Below are 16,779 nucleotides of genomic sequence, written 5' to 3'. Positions count from 1 at the left end.
CTTTCATTTTGACTATTTCTTTTGGATATTTAGAAGTGAAATTCCTTGGTCATTGTTCATCTATTTTGAAGGTTCTTAAATCATATTGTTACTTTATTTTACAGAAGGGTTGTGCCATTAGCAGTGTAAGAATGTCTGTCATACCCCACTGTTGCAAAAAAGAAAGCCTTAAGTTGATAAATGGAAAAGAGCATTTTATTGTTTTAATTTGCATTTTTTTGTTGATAGTGAGGTAGGACAGCTCCATTTGTTCTTTAAAGTGGGAGGATATCTATATGAGAGTAACATTTTGATAATTTAGGGAATTACCCTGTTTTGATTTCACAGATTTCTCTTGTTTGCTCTCTGTGTTTTCACACACACCCTTCCAGTTAGCTTTCACATTCTACAGGCAGATGAACAAGACCTGTACCAACCAACATTGGCCGAGATTGGGGCAGTCAGACCAGGTCTGGACTGGGAAGGTTCTAAGTTGCACTTTGCTAGGAAAAGCCTGGAGCCAGGATAAGCTGGAGGCTTGCACCTGTGCTAGTTGTCTGCTACCTGATTCTTTTTTTTTTTCAATTAAAAAAAATTAATTAATTTTTTTTGGCTGCATTGGGTCTTCGTTGCTGGGCACAGGCTTTCTCTAGTTGCGGTGAATGGGGGCTACTCTCTTCATTGTGGTGTGCAGGCTTCTCATAGCGGTGGCTTTTCTTGTGGAGCACAGGCTCTAGGCGCGCAGGCTTCAGTAGTTGTGGCACGCGGGCTCAGTAGTTGTGGCTTGTGGGCTCTAGAGTGCAGGCTCAGTAGTTGTGGCACATGGGCTTAGTTGCTCTGTGGCATGTGGGATTTTCTCAGGCCAGGGGTCGAACCCATGTGCCCTGCGTTGATAGGCGGATTCCTAACCACTGCGCCACCGGGGAAGTCCCTGCTGCCTGATTCTTGTGGTGAGGGTTGGAAGAACTGGTGGAGGCCAGGACTGATTTGGAGACTACACCTGTGTGCAGTTTACTAGTCAGCTTGGCTTAACTATCAAGCATGCACAGTGCTAGGTATGGAGAAGAGTGATATAGCAGGCCCATGACTTGAATGCTTCTTTAGCCAGTTAAAATTTATTTGGAGTGCTCTGGGTTTATGGCAATATGAATGCATAATTTATAGAGAAACCTGCTGGATCTCTATCTGCTTATGAATAACATCTCTTGATTACTACTAATTGATGCTTTAGTTATCAAAATGCAATAACAGAATATTGATTCAAAGCAAGATAATTTCCAGAATACTTTGAATCCCTTTATAAAATTGTCAATTTGGTCAAAAACATTTTAGATCTGTTTATCATCAAATTCCAATATATTCAAAATCAAGAGGATGTATTACTTTGCCAGTGAACGTACACACACTGATTATAGAAGAAGTAAATGCACGTTTGGCCTTGGAGTAGTTCAAGGCTTCACGCCTACCCCACTCCTTGTCTTTCCCACCCTATTTCACCTCCGATGACGTGTAGGTCCCTTTACTTCCACCCCAAAGAGGAGTGACACTCAGCCAAGAACATCACTGGCCCCTGTGCTGGTGAGCAGGGCCATGTGCTGAGTTCATAAGCCAAGCCCACGTTCCCCCTCTTCTTCCCTCCACTTGATCAAGAAGCTGATCCTGCTATTCTTTTTTTCTCTTACTAGGTTTAAGCTTTCACCTCCCACCTGGCAAGCCAGGGAGGCCTAAAAAGGCCCCTGATGGGTGGCTATAGGCATAAATTCTTTTTTTCTTTCTCTTTCCCTAATTTTTCTTTGATGCTGGCTGCTTTTTCCCCCAGTGGTAAGATCCAAAGGTTGATTTGGGCTTCAGGTTTGGGATTAATATAGGCAGAAAACTTTGATTTAAGGCTCCCTAGGTCTGTCTAGCAGAGAAAAAAATTCTTAGCATAGTGCATCCTGACTCTCAGGGATTTGAGGCCAAAACTTCAGCTAGAAATAAGGTCTGTTTTTGTTTGTTTTTTTGTCAGCCCTGTTTTCTTTGCATAAGATTTGGGTTCCTTGGTCAGAAATACTAGGGTATGCTATTTATCATAAGATCACCCTTACGTACCACTTGGTTATCATTATCAACAAATTCATTTTAGAAAACATGGAAAATACTGAAATGTGTAAACAAGAAAAAGAAAACTCACCCAAAATATGCCACTTTAAGATAATGACTGTTAATGTTTTGTTGTATATTTACAAGGATAAAAAACAAAAAGGTCTTTAAAAATGTTTTTTAAAAGTTTGAAATCAAGTTCATACGTAGTTTTGTATCTTCTTTCCACTTTATTTTATTACGTATTTATTTCTTTGAATTTTCTAAAACTCTCAAACATTTGTAATGTTCCATGGTAGGAATATATAATAATTTCTTAGATATTTTAGATGGCTTTTCCGGTTTTTCTGTTTTGAGTTTTAACTGCTGAAGATTATTACACTTCCCGTATGATGACCTTTTAGTCACATCAGGGCTGGGTGTTTGCTTTTTTGATTGTGTTGGTAGTTAGCCAAAATTCCCCGTCTTAAAAAAAAAAAGCTTTTAAAAAGCACTATTTTACTGTAGTTGGGAAGAATCTTAGATTGTGTAGGAAGATGTCAAGGAGACTAAAAAGAAGACACTCTTGAGTTACTTGATTGTATACATAAACATATTTTGGTGACCCAAGCTGACTTTGGAGTTGGCTAGGCTTGGCCAGTTAGAGTGTTCTGGGAGGGATGGATGGCATCAGAATCATCTCCACCAGCAGAACAGCTTGAGCATTATAAGGTGAACACTCCCCTTTACATCTGTTGATGAGAGACAGATGCAGCTCTCCGAGGGATGGTGGTCGACTCTCTCTGGTTTCCTTTCCCTAGCATCCTGGGACACTCAGGCAGGGTATATAGTTCTTCACGTGCTGCACCTTGATTTTCTGACATAGTCCGAATTCCTCCTTATTTCTCGAATAATAACATTTCACTTAGATAAACTGCATTTTTGTTTCTGGGCCATGTTTCAGTCATAGGAAAAAATGCAAATTATAACAAAACAAACACTGATTAACAAGGATTTATTTAAAAGCAAATGAACTCCCAGAAGCCTCAGGCTTGGTGCAGCTGTAGTTCAGTCTCCAACACATGTTTTGTGTCTGCGTTGAGAATGGCGTTCAGAATGAAGAACCTCAAGCCCTACGTGATCCTGAGTTGTAGAAGGGAAAAAATCATCTATTGAACAAAATGATTATGGGCAAAAATATTTTAAGGCCGTTTTAATCAGATGAGGTTGAAGAATAGAGGTAACTATGGACAAGTTACTTCACTTTACTGAGCCCAAGGTTTTTTATCTGTAAATAGTGATGTTAATACTTAACAGCCTAGGGAATTTCTGGGGATTCATTTTATAGGAAATGACGCCTATAAACAATTAGTATAAAGCCTGATACATTACAGGCACTCAGATATTAACTTATTGTTATTCTCTGTGTCAAGTATTTTATTCACTAGGCTTGGGGGAAATAACATTGAATAAGACATTCCTGATCACTGTCTAGTGGTGGAGACAGATATAAGATTATATATTCTGGTGATTTGAATAAAATGTAATAACTGATATAATACAGTTATGACAGAAGAGCCTCCCATAAGTTTTAATGCTTTTGGAACTGAAACTTCAGAGTTTTTCCGATGTAGCATGCTCTTTCTCAGTCGCAGCTTCACATTAGAAATAGAATTGTGAAAAAAGAAAATCACATTTGACAAAAAACTAGTGATGATCAGGTCCCACCATAGACCTAATTAAATCAGCATCTCTGGGCTGCTGCTGTGCATGGTTTTTATTTTAAAAAAAAATTTCCCCAGGTGATTCTAATGTGCAGCCAAGGGTCAAGAGCCAATGCTTTAGATACTTTCTTCTCTTTTTCTTTGGTGTTTTCCAGGATTATACTATACCATAGGATAATTCCTTGCTTTTTACTTGACTTTTGAAACTTACATAATGGCAGGTGTTGAGAGTTTAAAATGCTTTTGTGATCTCATTAAAGCCTCACTATGATAAATTTAGAAAAGTATTATCATCCCCATTTTGCAGAAAAGATAGCCGAGGCTCAGAAAAACTACACCTTAAGTAAAGGGTAGACTTAAGCCAAGGTATTCAGAATCCAGTCTTTCTGTTTCTATTGCATTTCTAGCAGAAACTTCCACCCACTGTTTAAATACTTAAAGGTCTTCTCTTGCTGCTATGTTTTCCACTGATACAACTTTATGATCTGTTGAGAAATCTTTGCTCATTGTTCATCTGGCTGAACCACTTGTGTATTTCTTTTTATATTTCTTCCTTTTATTCTGGCTCTAACGCTCTTGACCATACTTCCACCCTTAGCTATAATTTCTTGAAATGCGGTAGCCATTTTTCAATCCTTTTTTTACAGTTTTTTCTTTTATAAAAGAATATACCCTTTCCTATTTTTTATTTCAGCGGTGAGTCCCTGCCACCAAGTCTTTGTGGTATATATGAATTTGTTTAATACTGAAAACTAATCTTATAACTGCAAATATCTGTTGTTGTCCAAATCTGTTTTAGTTCTTGAGTTTGGATCTTGAGAACTTGGATATAAGGGACACCTGTACTTGAGGTAACCTTTGTTCAGTTCTCTGTCTGGAAGGATCAAGGAGCTCTGTATCAGAATAACTCACTTTTCCCTGTGGCCAGACATGAACACACGAACAGGTTGTGTGTGGTGTTCTCTACTCTTCTTCCCGAGTTGTGTTTCCATCCTGGAAGGAAACTTCTTTCCCATTGCTTCCTTCCTTTTCTGTCTTTCTCCTCTCCCACCAGGGTCCCAGCTCCATCTTGCTGAGGAAGGAGGCGGGGGCAGTGCATTTGGGAGATGGGAGTGGAGGGCATTCTAGGCATAGGGAAAGTGTGTGAAAGTCTGGAGGCCTTACTGTCTCTTTCAAGGGCCCATAGTTGCCACGGCTGGCTAGTACTGAGGGCCTCTCTGCCTCATGTGTACTGTTATGTGAACAGACCTCCCCACCAGAGGTGACAATAAAAGGAGGAAAGGTTGAATGAAAGTCACAGAGAGCCCCGTTGAGTGTGGCTGTGTTCTGTACCCTGGCATGGAATTCTGTTGTATGGACACTTTATCACTGTTTTTTATGGGTCATATCTGGTTTTACAGTATTCATCCATTTGTACCAATTTCATCCACTGTGTTTTTACTTAATTATTCTTCATCAACTTAGGTGTCCAGAAAGTCAAATACAAGAGATGAAGCTTTTCTCAAGACAAGTGCTTATCTTTCTGTTCTTTCCAGCACAGTCCAGGAACCAAGTTTCACTTTTAGATACCATCTATGAACCCAGCTGTTTTTTTTTTTTTTTTTACACTTCATCTTTCTCTTAAGATGTAAATATATTGTCCTCCCAAGTCCTTCTGTTCTTTCCCAGAATCACTGAAAATAAATTCTACATTCCTTCTGGCATAGAATCAAGGAAAGTGAGTGATGATTTGGTTTGATGCGTTTTGGCAAGCCACCCTTTCCCCAAAAGAGTAAGCCAACTCCTGATCAGTGATGTCAGACCGATACTGCCATGTCCATTCCCCATGGAAGGAAATCACCAATAGCCATTACTTTGTCATCTTCTTGGAGTCAGGTAAAGGATGTCTTGAACCAGTTACTGTCTTTTTGCTGGAGCCCAGGATTCTGCTGCTTCTGTACTGGGGCTCTGTGGAAAGAAAGAACCTCATGTCTAGTTTTATAGCGCCAGTTGGATAGACTTCATTCTTTTCCTTTTCTGGACCATGCTTCCAACTCATTTTTTTTCCCCTTTAAGGGGAAAAAAAAAGTTCTCTGTTGTTCTAGTCCTTAAGGTTTTATTTGAAGGGTAAAAAGAAATTTTATGAGGCTTGAAGGCCCTACAAATGTGTTTGATTTTTTCTTTATAGTAACTAGATGTTAGGGATCATCCTGAATGGAAAATTAGAATGATGGTTACATTTATTTGTAATAGGATGTAAAGGATTTAAAGCAACAGATTCAGTTTAATGTTTTTACAAACCAGAATCATACCCAAATTCTATAAAATAGACACAGATGTGTAAGGTTAATTTTAAGAAGGTTCTTCTCTATTTTTCATAGAAGTGACAAATTTAATTTTAAATGATTTCTCAGATTGTAGCAATGCTTATATTTACAGATGACATATTCTAGTGATAATCAACTTTTTTAAAAACTGCAAAAATACGGAAGTATTAATTTTAGGACATCAAATAAGCCAAGATTTATTAGGAAGAAAAAATCATAAAAGACAAACCAAAGCAGTGTCAGATGCGGCCCAAAAGAAAAACCAAATCACTTGCTGGGACTCTAGGGGCAGAGCTTGGGTGAAGATATGGGATGCCAGGGTCTCTGTGGTGGTCCAGCTCAACTGCTTCATTGTATGACCAGGAGTCAGGTTTGGTGAGTTACCTAAGATAACCATCCGTGTGTGGCAGAGCCATGCTTAAGCCCAGGTTTCTTGACTCCTACTGTGTTTCTTCCTTCTGTAACACACGCTAAAGGATGGTTACTAGGTTATTCTGTGTTATGGTTTGTCTGGGGAAGAAGTAAAATAAATAGTCCCTTGGGTCTCTGCAGTGGGAAGAAGTCACCATTGTGAAGGGAAAAAGGAGCCTTTGTGTTGTGTATGTTCAGTGAGGTTTCCTTTAAAATTTCATTTAGTTTGAGATATAGTGATTTAGGGCGGGGTTGACCCAGAGCAGTTTTGGCCCTAGTTACAGAGGGTTGTGGAAGTCCTGTTGCTTGTTTAGTCGTGCCCAGCAAAAATCTTGTTGAGCAGCTTCAGCACAGCACCTTTTACAGAGTGATTGGAGGATAAATGCTGGATGAGTTGAAGTGATAGTGGCAGGAAGCATAAATCAGATTTAATGCAATCCTGATAAAGAACTGAATGTTGTCTCCACCCTGAATTTGGTGGCCACCGTGCATAAAATATCTGCTTTGACACGAAAAGAAGCATTTGATTTCAGCTTATTTGTTTCTTCGGATACATATACTGAGAACTACCTCTCCCTCCCCTTTGGGAGTAAATAAGGGAGAGGGTCCTGAACAGAAGCTTGTTATGCTTCTAGCATTTTGTGTGCCCCAACTATATGCCATGAGATTTGTCTTTACCCTTGCTGTACCTAAAACTTCCTCTTGGCAATTGGCCTCTGCTTCCTCCACAAAACAAACAAAGGTTCCCTGCCTTCCTGTCTATAACTTCTCTGAATCCATAATTATCCTTACCTCCTTCTCTTCTGTCTCTCTTACCTCCTGTTTAAGATAGTTCCTCTACCTCTTTTCTGAATCCTTCCTTCTCCCCTTACTGAAGAATCCTCTTTCTTCAAATATCTCCTTTCCGTTAGCTTCTGCCCTCAGCACTTAAATCCCTCTGTCCTGTAGGTGCCCCCTCCAGAGAGTTACAGCATCTTTTCTTCCTGCCTTTTATAACCAAGCTTCCTGTATATGAAGAGTGGTCTAATTGTAACCATTCAATTTCCTTACCTTTTCTTCTCCTTTAGCCTCTTTGATCAGTGCCACTGAAATTGCACAGGCAATCAATCTCTTAATTTGCAATTCCAAAGGACCCATCTCTGTGCTTGTCTTACTTGACTTTTCTGTGGTGGTTTACATCCTTGTTTCCATCTCCTTGGAGGTTTCTTCTCCGTCAGCTTGTGTGATGCCACTCTCTTCTGGCTGCTACCTCTTATCTTCTTCTTGGGCTTCTTTTCTGTGACTTGTCCCTTCTATAAGATTCTGCCCCAGCTGCCTCCTTTTCTCATTAAATGTTCCCTATTTCCTCTATGCTCATATGATAGGTGTATGTGCTCTGATTTAACTTTCCAGCTCAGATCTCTTTCCTGAGCACCAGACCTAACCTCACTTGAGATCCTGTAGGTACCTCAAACTCAACATGTTCAAAGCTCTGCAGTCCCCAGTCTCTTCCTCAGTTCCTGATTTCATTATGCACCAGAGTCCGAAACTAAAAACCTTGGTGTCATCCCCGATTTCTTCTTCATATCACTCAATATAGTGTCACCAGTCATCTCTTTCTCTTCCATCCTGAATCAGCCAGAGGTTTACCTGCTAGTGCTGATGATGTTTTTTTTACTGATCCATTTTTCTTTGCTAGGAGGTCTCTTTCTTCTGTAGCTCACTTTCTTCCGCTCTTCATGCCAATGGCTTTAGTTTTGATTCTCCTAAATGAGAACATAATCATGGCCGCAAGCCAAACCATTTCAAGATGGAGTAAGATGTCAAGTATATAAAGTGCTACAGGGAGAATGAGAAAGGTGAAGACTGAGAAAGAAGAAATTAGATTTGGTGATGTGGGTGGCGTCTGACCTCTGGGGTAAGTTTTGTAGTGTAGTGAAGACTTTTGCCCACACCCACTCCGCCTTTTGTGTACCTGTTTCTGAGGTGGCACCCAAGTGGTATCCTTCAAGTCACTTGAAATCTTGTTTGTTACCAGGGTCCTTTCTCTCCCTTGTTCACTTCGTTCAGTTAGTGAGTTTTGCCAATGACACTTGTGTATCCTCATTTGCGTTGCTTTGATTTTTTCCTCCTTAAATTCAAATTTTGTAGATCATCTTTTTGTTATTCACATCTAATTGATCATCATGTTGTGATGGTTCTTCTTCATAATTAAAAATGTATCCCTTCTTTTCATCTCTGTTATCATTAATTGGAAAATACAATGGACAGTTATTGGTTCTTTGGCTTACTTTGTCATTCTTCAACTTTTAATACTATTGATCACTCTCTCCTTCGTAGCTCTCTTCTCTTGACTCTTGGGACTCCATTCTCTTGATTTTCTTGCCACATCTTTGATGGCCTTTTCTTAGTCTTCTTTTAGGACCCCCTAAATATAGAAGTCCTCTGGATTCTGTCCTCTGGCTTGATCTCTCATGATCTTGTCTGGGCAGTCTTAGCCGTACTCATGATTTCAAGTACCACCCATCTGTTGACCCCTAAATCTTTGTCCTGAGCGCAGACTCTTCCACTGAGTGCCAGATCTGTTTTTTTTAGTTGTTTGCCAGGTACTTCCGTTTGGAGGTTCCACAGAACTTCAGATATAGTGGATTCTAATGGGAGCTCATCATCCTCTTTTCCAGACTTCTTCCTTTTTTATTTTGCCTTGATGAAGGGAACCACCAGTGGCCCATCATCCAGATAAGACACCTGAATGACATTAATGCCTCCGTCCTCACTTTCCACATTCATTAGGTCACAAATCCTATTGATTCTACTGCCCAATTTTGAAATCTCTCTCAAATTTGCTCTCACAGACTTAGTTTAGACCCTTATTGTTTCTTGCCTGATCGTTTCATTTGTCTCCTAACTGCTCTCTCTTTGTGCAGTTGTCTCCCCTCCTTTCTCCCTACTTCCAAATCCAATACTCATAGCTAAAATTTGAGTGCTTATTATATATCATTTACATGTGAAATGTTTTATATGCATTCTCACTTAACCATCACACTAAGTCATTATATCCTTTTTACTTTGGAGCAGAGTAGGCCAGGCCTCACAAATAGTGGTAGGACAGAGAGAATTCAGGCTATATGCTCCAGAGCCCATAATCTTAATGTTAATTAACCAGTTCACCTACAGCCTTTCGTGGCCTCCCCTCTTTGCATACTCTAGTTTGGAAGCAAGTCACTGCCACAGTCCATATTCAAGGTTGTGGGGCGGGGTGGGGGGGGTTAAGGTCCAACTCCTGGAGGGGGGATTGTTGACATAAATTATTCAGAATTCTTCTTTAAGGAAGATTTGTCTCTTCCCACTTATTTATTCACTCAGTCATTTACCTTACATAGACTTGGTTATTTTATACTTTGGTTTATAATCTAATACTATGATACTTATTTAACCAATTCTCATTTTTTTTCTTTTACTTTTTAAAAAGTTGAGGTATAATTGACATATAACATTAGTTTCAGGTTAACAACATAATGATTTGATATTTATAACAATTCTCATTTTTAAGATGTTCGAGTTATTACCAGTTTTTTGCTGTTAGTGAATGAATATCTTAGAAGTCTTGGCATGCTGTTTTGATGGTTTCCTTTACATATATTCCTAAAAGTAGGATTGTTGGGTAGGTGCATTTAAAAGTTTTTGGTACATGGGTGAGGTTTTTACATTGAGCATCTGTTTTCATATTTGCTGTCTTTCCAGGAAGTACTCTCTAACACCCTTGAGATCTTGCGTTCCTCTTTGGGATTATGAATAGTTTATCTTTAAAGCCAGGAACTCACAACTATTCATGCTGATTTATTTACCTGTGTAGAGTATTGTGTCAAAGAATGCACTGCAATATCGGGGAAATTCCCAGCATGACGCCCAGGAGTTTCTGCTGTGGCTTTTGGACCGAGTTCATGAAGACCTCAATCATGCTGTGAAGCAGAGTGGCCAGCCTCCTCTGAAGGTAAGGGCGCGTGCCCTCAGGGCAGTCAGGGAGCAGTGAGTGGCTGCGGCACAGGTCACCGGTGAACCAGTGAACCTAGTGAGGAGTGAGTGTAGATTCTTCCTCCAAACCTCCTCTGAGGAGTTGTTGCAGTTTGCAGTTAGTTAATATAGTGAAATTGACTAAGCTCTGGGTGAGTATAAAATTCATGGATACTTAGAGACTATTTCCCCTGTTTACCACTGTGCTGGCAGTGTCAGATAGGAGCTTACACTCTCGAGAGAGGGGACACATTTGCATGTATGACTAGCTTTAGACTGACATTAAGGGATTCCATCTCACTGAGCTGTTTTTAAAGCAGAAATTTGCTTTCTATTCCAATGAGACATAGTCTATAGATCATTGGAATGTGAATACACAATCAAAAAGGAAATGTATTGATGTCTCTGCTGTTAGGATTAGATTTGAGTGTAGGAACTGAACCCTTAGAATATACTTACTGAGAAACAGTGATTCATTCTCAGTTTTTATTTATGGAATCTTAGTATGATGGGTAAAGTGATTTATATAATGGAAATACAGTGTTCTCCTCTCACAGCTTTAAAAATTTTTGATAATTCTTTTCTGTACCTCAAATTTTATTTTATTTTACTTTTTTTATTATTTTTTTAATATCTTTATTGGAGTATAATTGCTTTACAATGTTGTGTTAGTTTCTGCTGTACAACAAAGTGAATCAGCTATATGTATACACATATCCCCATATCCCCTCCTTCTTGAGCCTCCCTCCCACCCTCCCCATCCCACCCCTCTAGGACGTCACAAAACATCGAGCTGATCTCCCTGTGCTATGCAGCTGCTTCCCACTAGCCATCCATTTTACTTGGTAGTGTATATATGTCAGTGCTACTCTCTCACTTCGTCCCAGCTTCCCCTTCCCCCCCGTGTCCTCAAGTCCTTTCTCTGTGTCTGCGTCTTTATTCCTGCCCTGCCACTAGGTTCATCAGTACCGCTTTTTTAGATTCCATATATATGCGTTAGCATACGGTATTTGTTTTTCTCTTTCTGACTTACTTCGCTCTGTATGACAGACTCTAGGTCCATCCACCTCCTTACAAATAACTCAGTTTTGTTCCTTTTTGTGGCTGAGTAATATTCCATTGTATATATGTGTCACATCTTCTGTATCCATTCATCTGTCGATGGACATTTAGGTTGCTTCCATGTCCTGGCGATTGTAAATAGTGCTGCAATGAACATTGTGTATACCTCAAGTTTTAAATTTCTAGTTTTGGTAAGTTGTTAAAGTATTCTGATTCAAGGTCCTTTGTGCCTGAACATTCTGTGCTATCGTATGACTATATGCTTGCGGCTGACTTTCCCACCAGATTGAGACGTACTCAAGGTCAGGCACTGTGTCTTATTATCTTTGTATCTTAATGCCCTTTGCATTGCTCTCTGCACGTGGTAGCTGATGCCCAATAACTGTGAGGGGGAGGGACATGAAAAGGTTAAGTAAAATGTGAAGTAGAATGATTAGGCCCAAATAAGCAGCAGAGGTAATAGGTGCCAGACAAAAAATTCTCTTTAGGCAGGGGAGGAATTGGTACTTTTGAATAGTTGGGATTATTTCCTGGAAGAGGTTGGAGGGGGCCCTTTGAGAGTTGGAGGGGGATTGGAGCACTCTGGGAAGGACTTTCCGACTGCCTGGATGGGGTGGAGAGACGGATAAGCACTGTGTCTGGGAGAGCCTGTGAGGCGATGAGTCCATGTGACCCACACCCTGGCATCTGTGTTCTGGTTCCTTTAGCAGATGTCTTTCCCTGAAACATCTGGATCTGATGCAGATCTTGTAAAGGAGGTCAAGGACATCTGTGACATTTTTAGGCTCATCTTTAATCAAGAACTGGCACTTTTAATCTGTGAAATTGTACTTTATTTTTTTTTAGCCACCGTCAGAGACTGATATGATGCCTGAGGGACCATCTTTTCCTGTCTGTAGCACTTTCGTACAAGAACTTTTTCAAGCCCAGTACAGGTACGAGCAAATTAAAATTTCCCTTATGTTGTGTGCTTATGTAGTTCTAGGTGATCTTAATGTGAGTGTCTTACATTTTTATTTCTGCAGATCTTCTTTGACGTGTCCTCATTGCCAGAAGCAGAGCAACACTTTTGATCCTTTCCTCTGCATTTCTTTGCCAATTCCACTACCCCACACAAGGTAAGAACAGAGTTAATAAAATTAAGACTATATTCCTATATGTTCCTTTTCCTCTGTAGGCTCCTGTTGGGGCTTCTTGCGTATTTAAACAAGTAATAGGATTAGTGATAAATTGAATACAGGCATTGTTAAGGCCTTATAGAAATTTATAAATGCCTGTCTGAGTTTGCAGGGTGAGCAGGTGCACGGGGCAAGCAAGTCTTTTTGGTTGGTCTGGTTGTAGTCTGTTCCGCCTATAGGTCATCCACCTATAGTATGGGGGCCGGAGAAGGTTGTTGAATGCCTTCTAGAGCCTCTAGAGACCTTATGTTCCACTTTTAATTAGCTGCTTTATTTGAACTGTTCCTCGAAATTTCTAGGAGTTAACGCTGTTATAAAGAATATACAAAGCACAGAGCCAAGTATTGATATGCTGTATTTTTGTTGTGTTGCCTTTATTATTATGCTGTATTGCCTTTTCCAAAGAGTTCTTGATTGTTGTTTGATAGTTCTACTTAGGTCCAACTAAAGGTGTGGGTTAGCTTTAGTTTTGTTGATTCCAGATCAGGGTTGTTCTGCTTCTATATTTTAGTTGAAGTAAGTGACTAATAGGAATATCTGACTTTGATCTGTACAGGCCTCTGTATGTCACTGTAGTGTATCAAGGGAAATGTTCTCACTGCATGCGGATTGGTGTGGCCGTGCCTCTGTCTGGGACTGTCGCCAGACTTCGGGAAGCAGTGTCTATGGAAACAAAGATCCCCACTGATCAGGTAATAAGCTTGCTAAGACCGATTACACATGAGCCACAAAAGTGTTGCTTTTTCTTCTGGAGTTTTTTTAACAGTTCTCAGCCAAACATGGTTGGAGAGAAATTTAAAACCAGTTGTTTCTAGTGTTGAGGGAAAAATAAAAAATCAGGATCCAAAGGAGAAAAATATACACAAAACTTCTCATGTTTCATTTAATTGTATATATATATTTAAAAGGAAAAGCTATGACTTTACACCAAGACCTTCTTTTAGCTTTGTTTATAAAGTATAATTAGTTAACCCCTCTTAAATCATTCTGTGGATGCTCATGTGGGCAATAGGAAGAGCATCCTGTGGTATTTGAAGGTCAGAGAGGCTTAGAAAACTCAACCAGTGGCTCTTGAAAATCCCTTCCCATTATGGTGATAAGAATGGGCCTATTTCTAGTACAGTACATGTAGGTGCTCAGTTTGGTTTACTTTCTGATTAAAGCTAGGCTAGAGTCTCTTACCTTGTTTAGATAAGAGAAAAGAAAGTTGTACCTCCTCCCTTTCTTTTTTGGGTAAATTTTTGGTAAGTACTTATATTGACCAAAAATAATTTTGGCCTGCTTGTGACTTGACATAATTTTGCATACTCTTTTACTCAATTCACTGTTGGGGTTTTATTTGGAAAAAAATTCCCTATTTAAAATTTACCAAGGAAAGATGAGTCAGTGGCTGAATAGCTTTCCCTAGATAACTTCTGGAAGCTGCTATGTAATCATGTGACTAATAAAGGTGTTTTGTACTTCGGCCTCCTGGGACCTCATTTGAAAAGTTACCACAGTAAAACAAAAACAACCAGCAGTGTTGCCCTGATATAGCAAATATCTCATATTTTCATAGGCCAAGTACTGGCAGATTGATAAAATGTTCACATTTTTCCTTACTTTGAGGTGCTCGTTGATTTATTTATTTATTTATTTATTTATTTATTTTAAATTCAAGATGAGGGAAAAGACAGAAAGAGGGAGGCTTAGATGTGTGTCCGAGGCAGATCTGTCTGTATCTTTAAATCTTCCAGTGCTGTCTGGCTCTTTTTGCATTGTTTAAATGAGTGATGTAATTACAAGTTTGTTTTTGACTTCAGCTTGCCGGAGAAAGTGAATTATACTTGCATGTTCACCTTCAGGAAAACAGTACGGTCGTTAAAATCATTAGAAGAAAAAAGGGCCAGGAATATTTTTCTTGGACTGTTTGTGGAATATGCCACCAAGCTCCTTTCACCTCATCAACTCATAGTATGTTTGTGATAGTAGAGGGGACCTTAGGGGTCCAGTCCAACCGCCTCATTTGAAGGAGGTCCAGAGAAACCATGTGACTTGTTCAAGGTCACAGGGCTGTTGGTGGCAGGCCAGAATTGGAACTTCTTCAAGCTCAGTCCAGTGCTTTTTCACTAGAGGGTGCTGCTGAGCACGTAATGAGGTCTCTAAATGTCTCCATTGTCTTTTTCCCCATCTTTTGTTTTTCTTTCATTATAAAATACTCAACCATTTCAGAAACTTAACTTAGAAGTGAAAGTATCTTGTACTAAGTATCTTAAGAACTAAGGGTTACTAACTTTAATACTGTGTTGTATATTCATTCATATTTTTTCCTGTGCATGTACTATATTAATATTTTATGAAAACGGAACCGTGTACTCACATTTTTCTTTCCCTACTTTTAATATTTACTTAGGAGATCTTTCCACGTTAGTGCAAATATATGCAGCTCATTCTTTGGAAGCGCTTTATAATTCCAGTAGAACTGTAGTGTAGTTAACTAGTTCCTCTTGTTGGGCATCTGAGTTGATTTCATTTTTTTTCCAATACAAATGTCCATGATTATTTGACATTTTTTAATCTGAAAAGAAGAAAATTTAATGGTAAGAGAAAGTCTCGGAGTCAGATGTGGACTCTCTCCTCGCTACGAGGCTGAGTAGTTGTATAACCTTAGGCAAGTCACTCCATCTCTTTTTAGTTTCTTCCCCCTGTGAAAGAAGGGCCTTAGACTTTGTATCTGCTGAGTCTCTTCACCGAAACTTAGAGGAAACTCTGGATTTAGAGCCACAGCACTCTGAAATCTGTATGTTGTTATACAATCATAGAAGATACTGTGCTTCCAAGACTCTCTTATTAAAGGCAGATCACATCGGCTTGATGAGGTGTCTCCAAGCCCTCGGATCACTGCGGTCCTGCTGGTCTGGAGACGTTCACAGCTGGATTGGGAGATCAATTCATATTGACTTTCCAGTTATCCAACTATTTACATTTTTCCCATTTTTAGATTGTGTTAACAGAAATGTACTATGATGGGTTCCATCGTTCCTTTTGTGACACAGACGACCTGGAAACAGTCCATGAAAGCGACTGCATTTTTGCCTTTGAGACTCCAGAAATATTTAGGCCTGAAGGAATTCTCAGTCAAAGAGGTAAATGAGTATCTGTTTCCATAATACCACCTGGGTTTGCAGGTCTAACAAATGTCTACCCTTTTAGATTATTATATGATGGTATAATTTTTTTAAATTGTGGTAAAATACACATAACACATCTTTTTATGATGGTATAAATTTTAGGTAACATATTTCCCTGGCAGAAGGCAGTTCTTGGGAAAAACTTTATTCCTGGCCTTGTTCTTCAAGATCCTAGGGCTTCTATTCTTTTTGCTCTACTCCAGTGGTTGTCAAAACATCAATGTCTCCTGGGAACTGATTAGAAATGCAAATTCTTAGGTGCCACTCTAGACCTACTGAACAGAAACGCTGGGGGCAGAGCCCAGCAATCTGTTTTTAACAGGTGATTCTGATGCACATGAAAGTTTGAGAACCGCTGCTATACCCAGTCTTACCAGTATTTTCTACTGGTGATTTTTAGAGCTAAACTCTCCACTAGCCCCCACTTTTCTTCTGGTTCCATTCCCTGACTTCCAGCTGTCCACTGGAATCTCTGTTTATAGTCCTACAGGTATCTTACACTGAGCGTTTCTTTCTTAGTTCCTCTTGCGTTTCTCCTGTGAAATACGGCATTACCATCCTTCTCTTCGCCCAAGCTGGACCCAAACACTTCTCCCTCAGATTTTGATTTAATTCACAACTGATCAAACATTGAAGTTTTCCTCTGCATTCTACTGCGACTGACACAGTGCAGACCAGTCTCAACTGGGCTTTTCTAGTAACTTCTTTACCCCTGGGCTTTCTCTCGTTCAGTTATTTCTTCACAGCACCACCAGACTTATTCTGACATGCAGTTCTGACCACGTTATGTGCTTATTAATTTACCAGTGCTTCCCTTTTGTCTGCGATTAAATCTGAATACCTGGGAAGAATGCATGGCCCCTCATGATTTGGTCCTTGCCTTTTTTCCAGCCTC

At 39.6% G+C, this 16,779-nt stretch overlaps 1 protein-coding gene across 1 annotated transcript in view; it reads left to right on the top strand.

Moving 5' to 3' along the window:
* USP31 (ubiquitin specific peptidase 31) overlaps positions 1-16,779 on the top strand; it is a 75,889-nt gene that overhangs the window by 28,383 nt on the left and 30,727 nt on the right. Inside the window, exons 2-6 of the mRNA XM_068524149.1 lie at positions 10,317-10,454; positions 12,383-12,471; positions 12,562-12,654; positions 13,271-13,406; positions 15,695-15,839. Of these exons, the coding sequence (XP_068380250.1) occupies positions 10,317-10,454; positions 12,383-12,471; positions 12,562-12,654; positions 13,271-13,406; positions 15,695-15,839 (601 nt within the window). The remainder of the gene's footprint in view (positions 1-10,316; positions 10,455-12,382; positions 12,472-12,561; positions 12,655-13,270; positions 13,407-15,694; positions 15,840-16,779) is intronic.

Source organism: Eschrichtius robustus, chromosome 16, assembly GCF_028021215.1.
Source record: "Eschrichtius robustus isolate mEscRob2 chromosome 16, mEscRob2.pri, whole genome shotgun sequence".
NCBI lineage: Eukaryota > Metazoa > Chordata > Mammalia > Artiodactyla > Eschrichtiidae > Eschrichtius > Eschrichtius robustus.
This window is presented reverse-complemented; position numbering and strand designations above follow the sequence as displayed.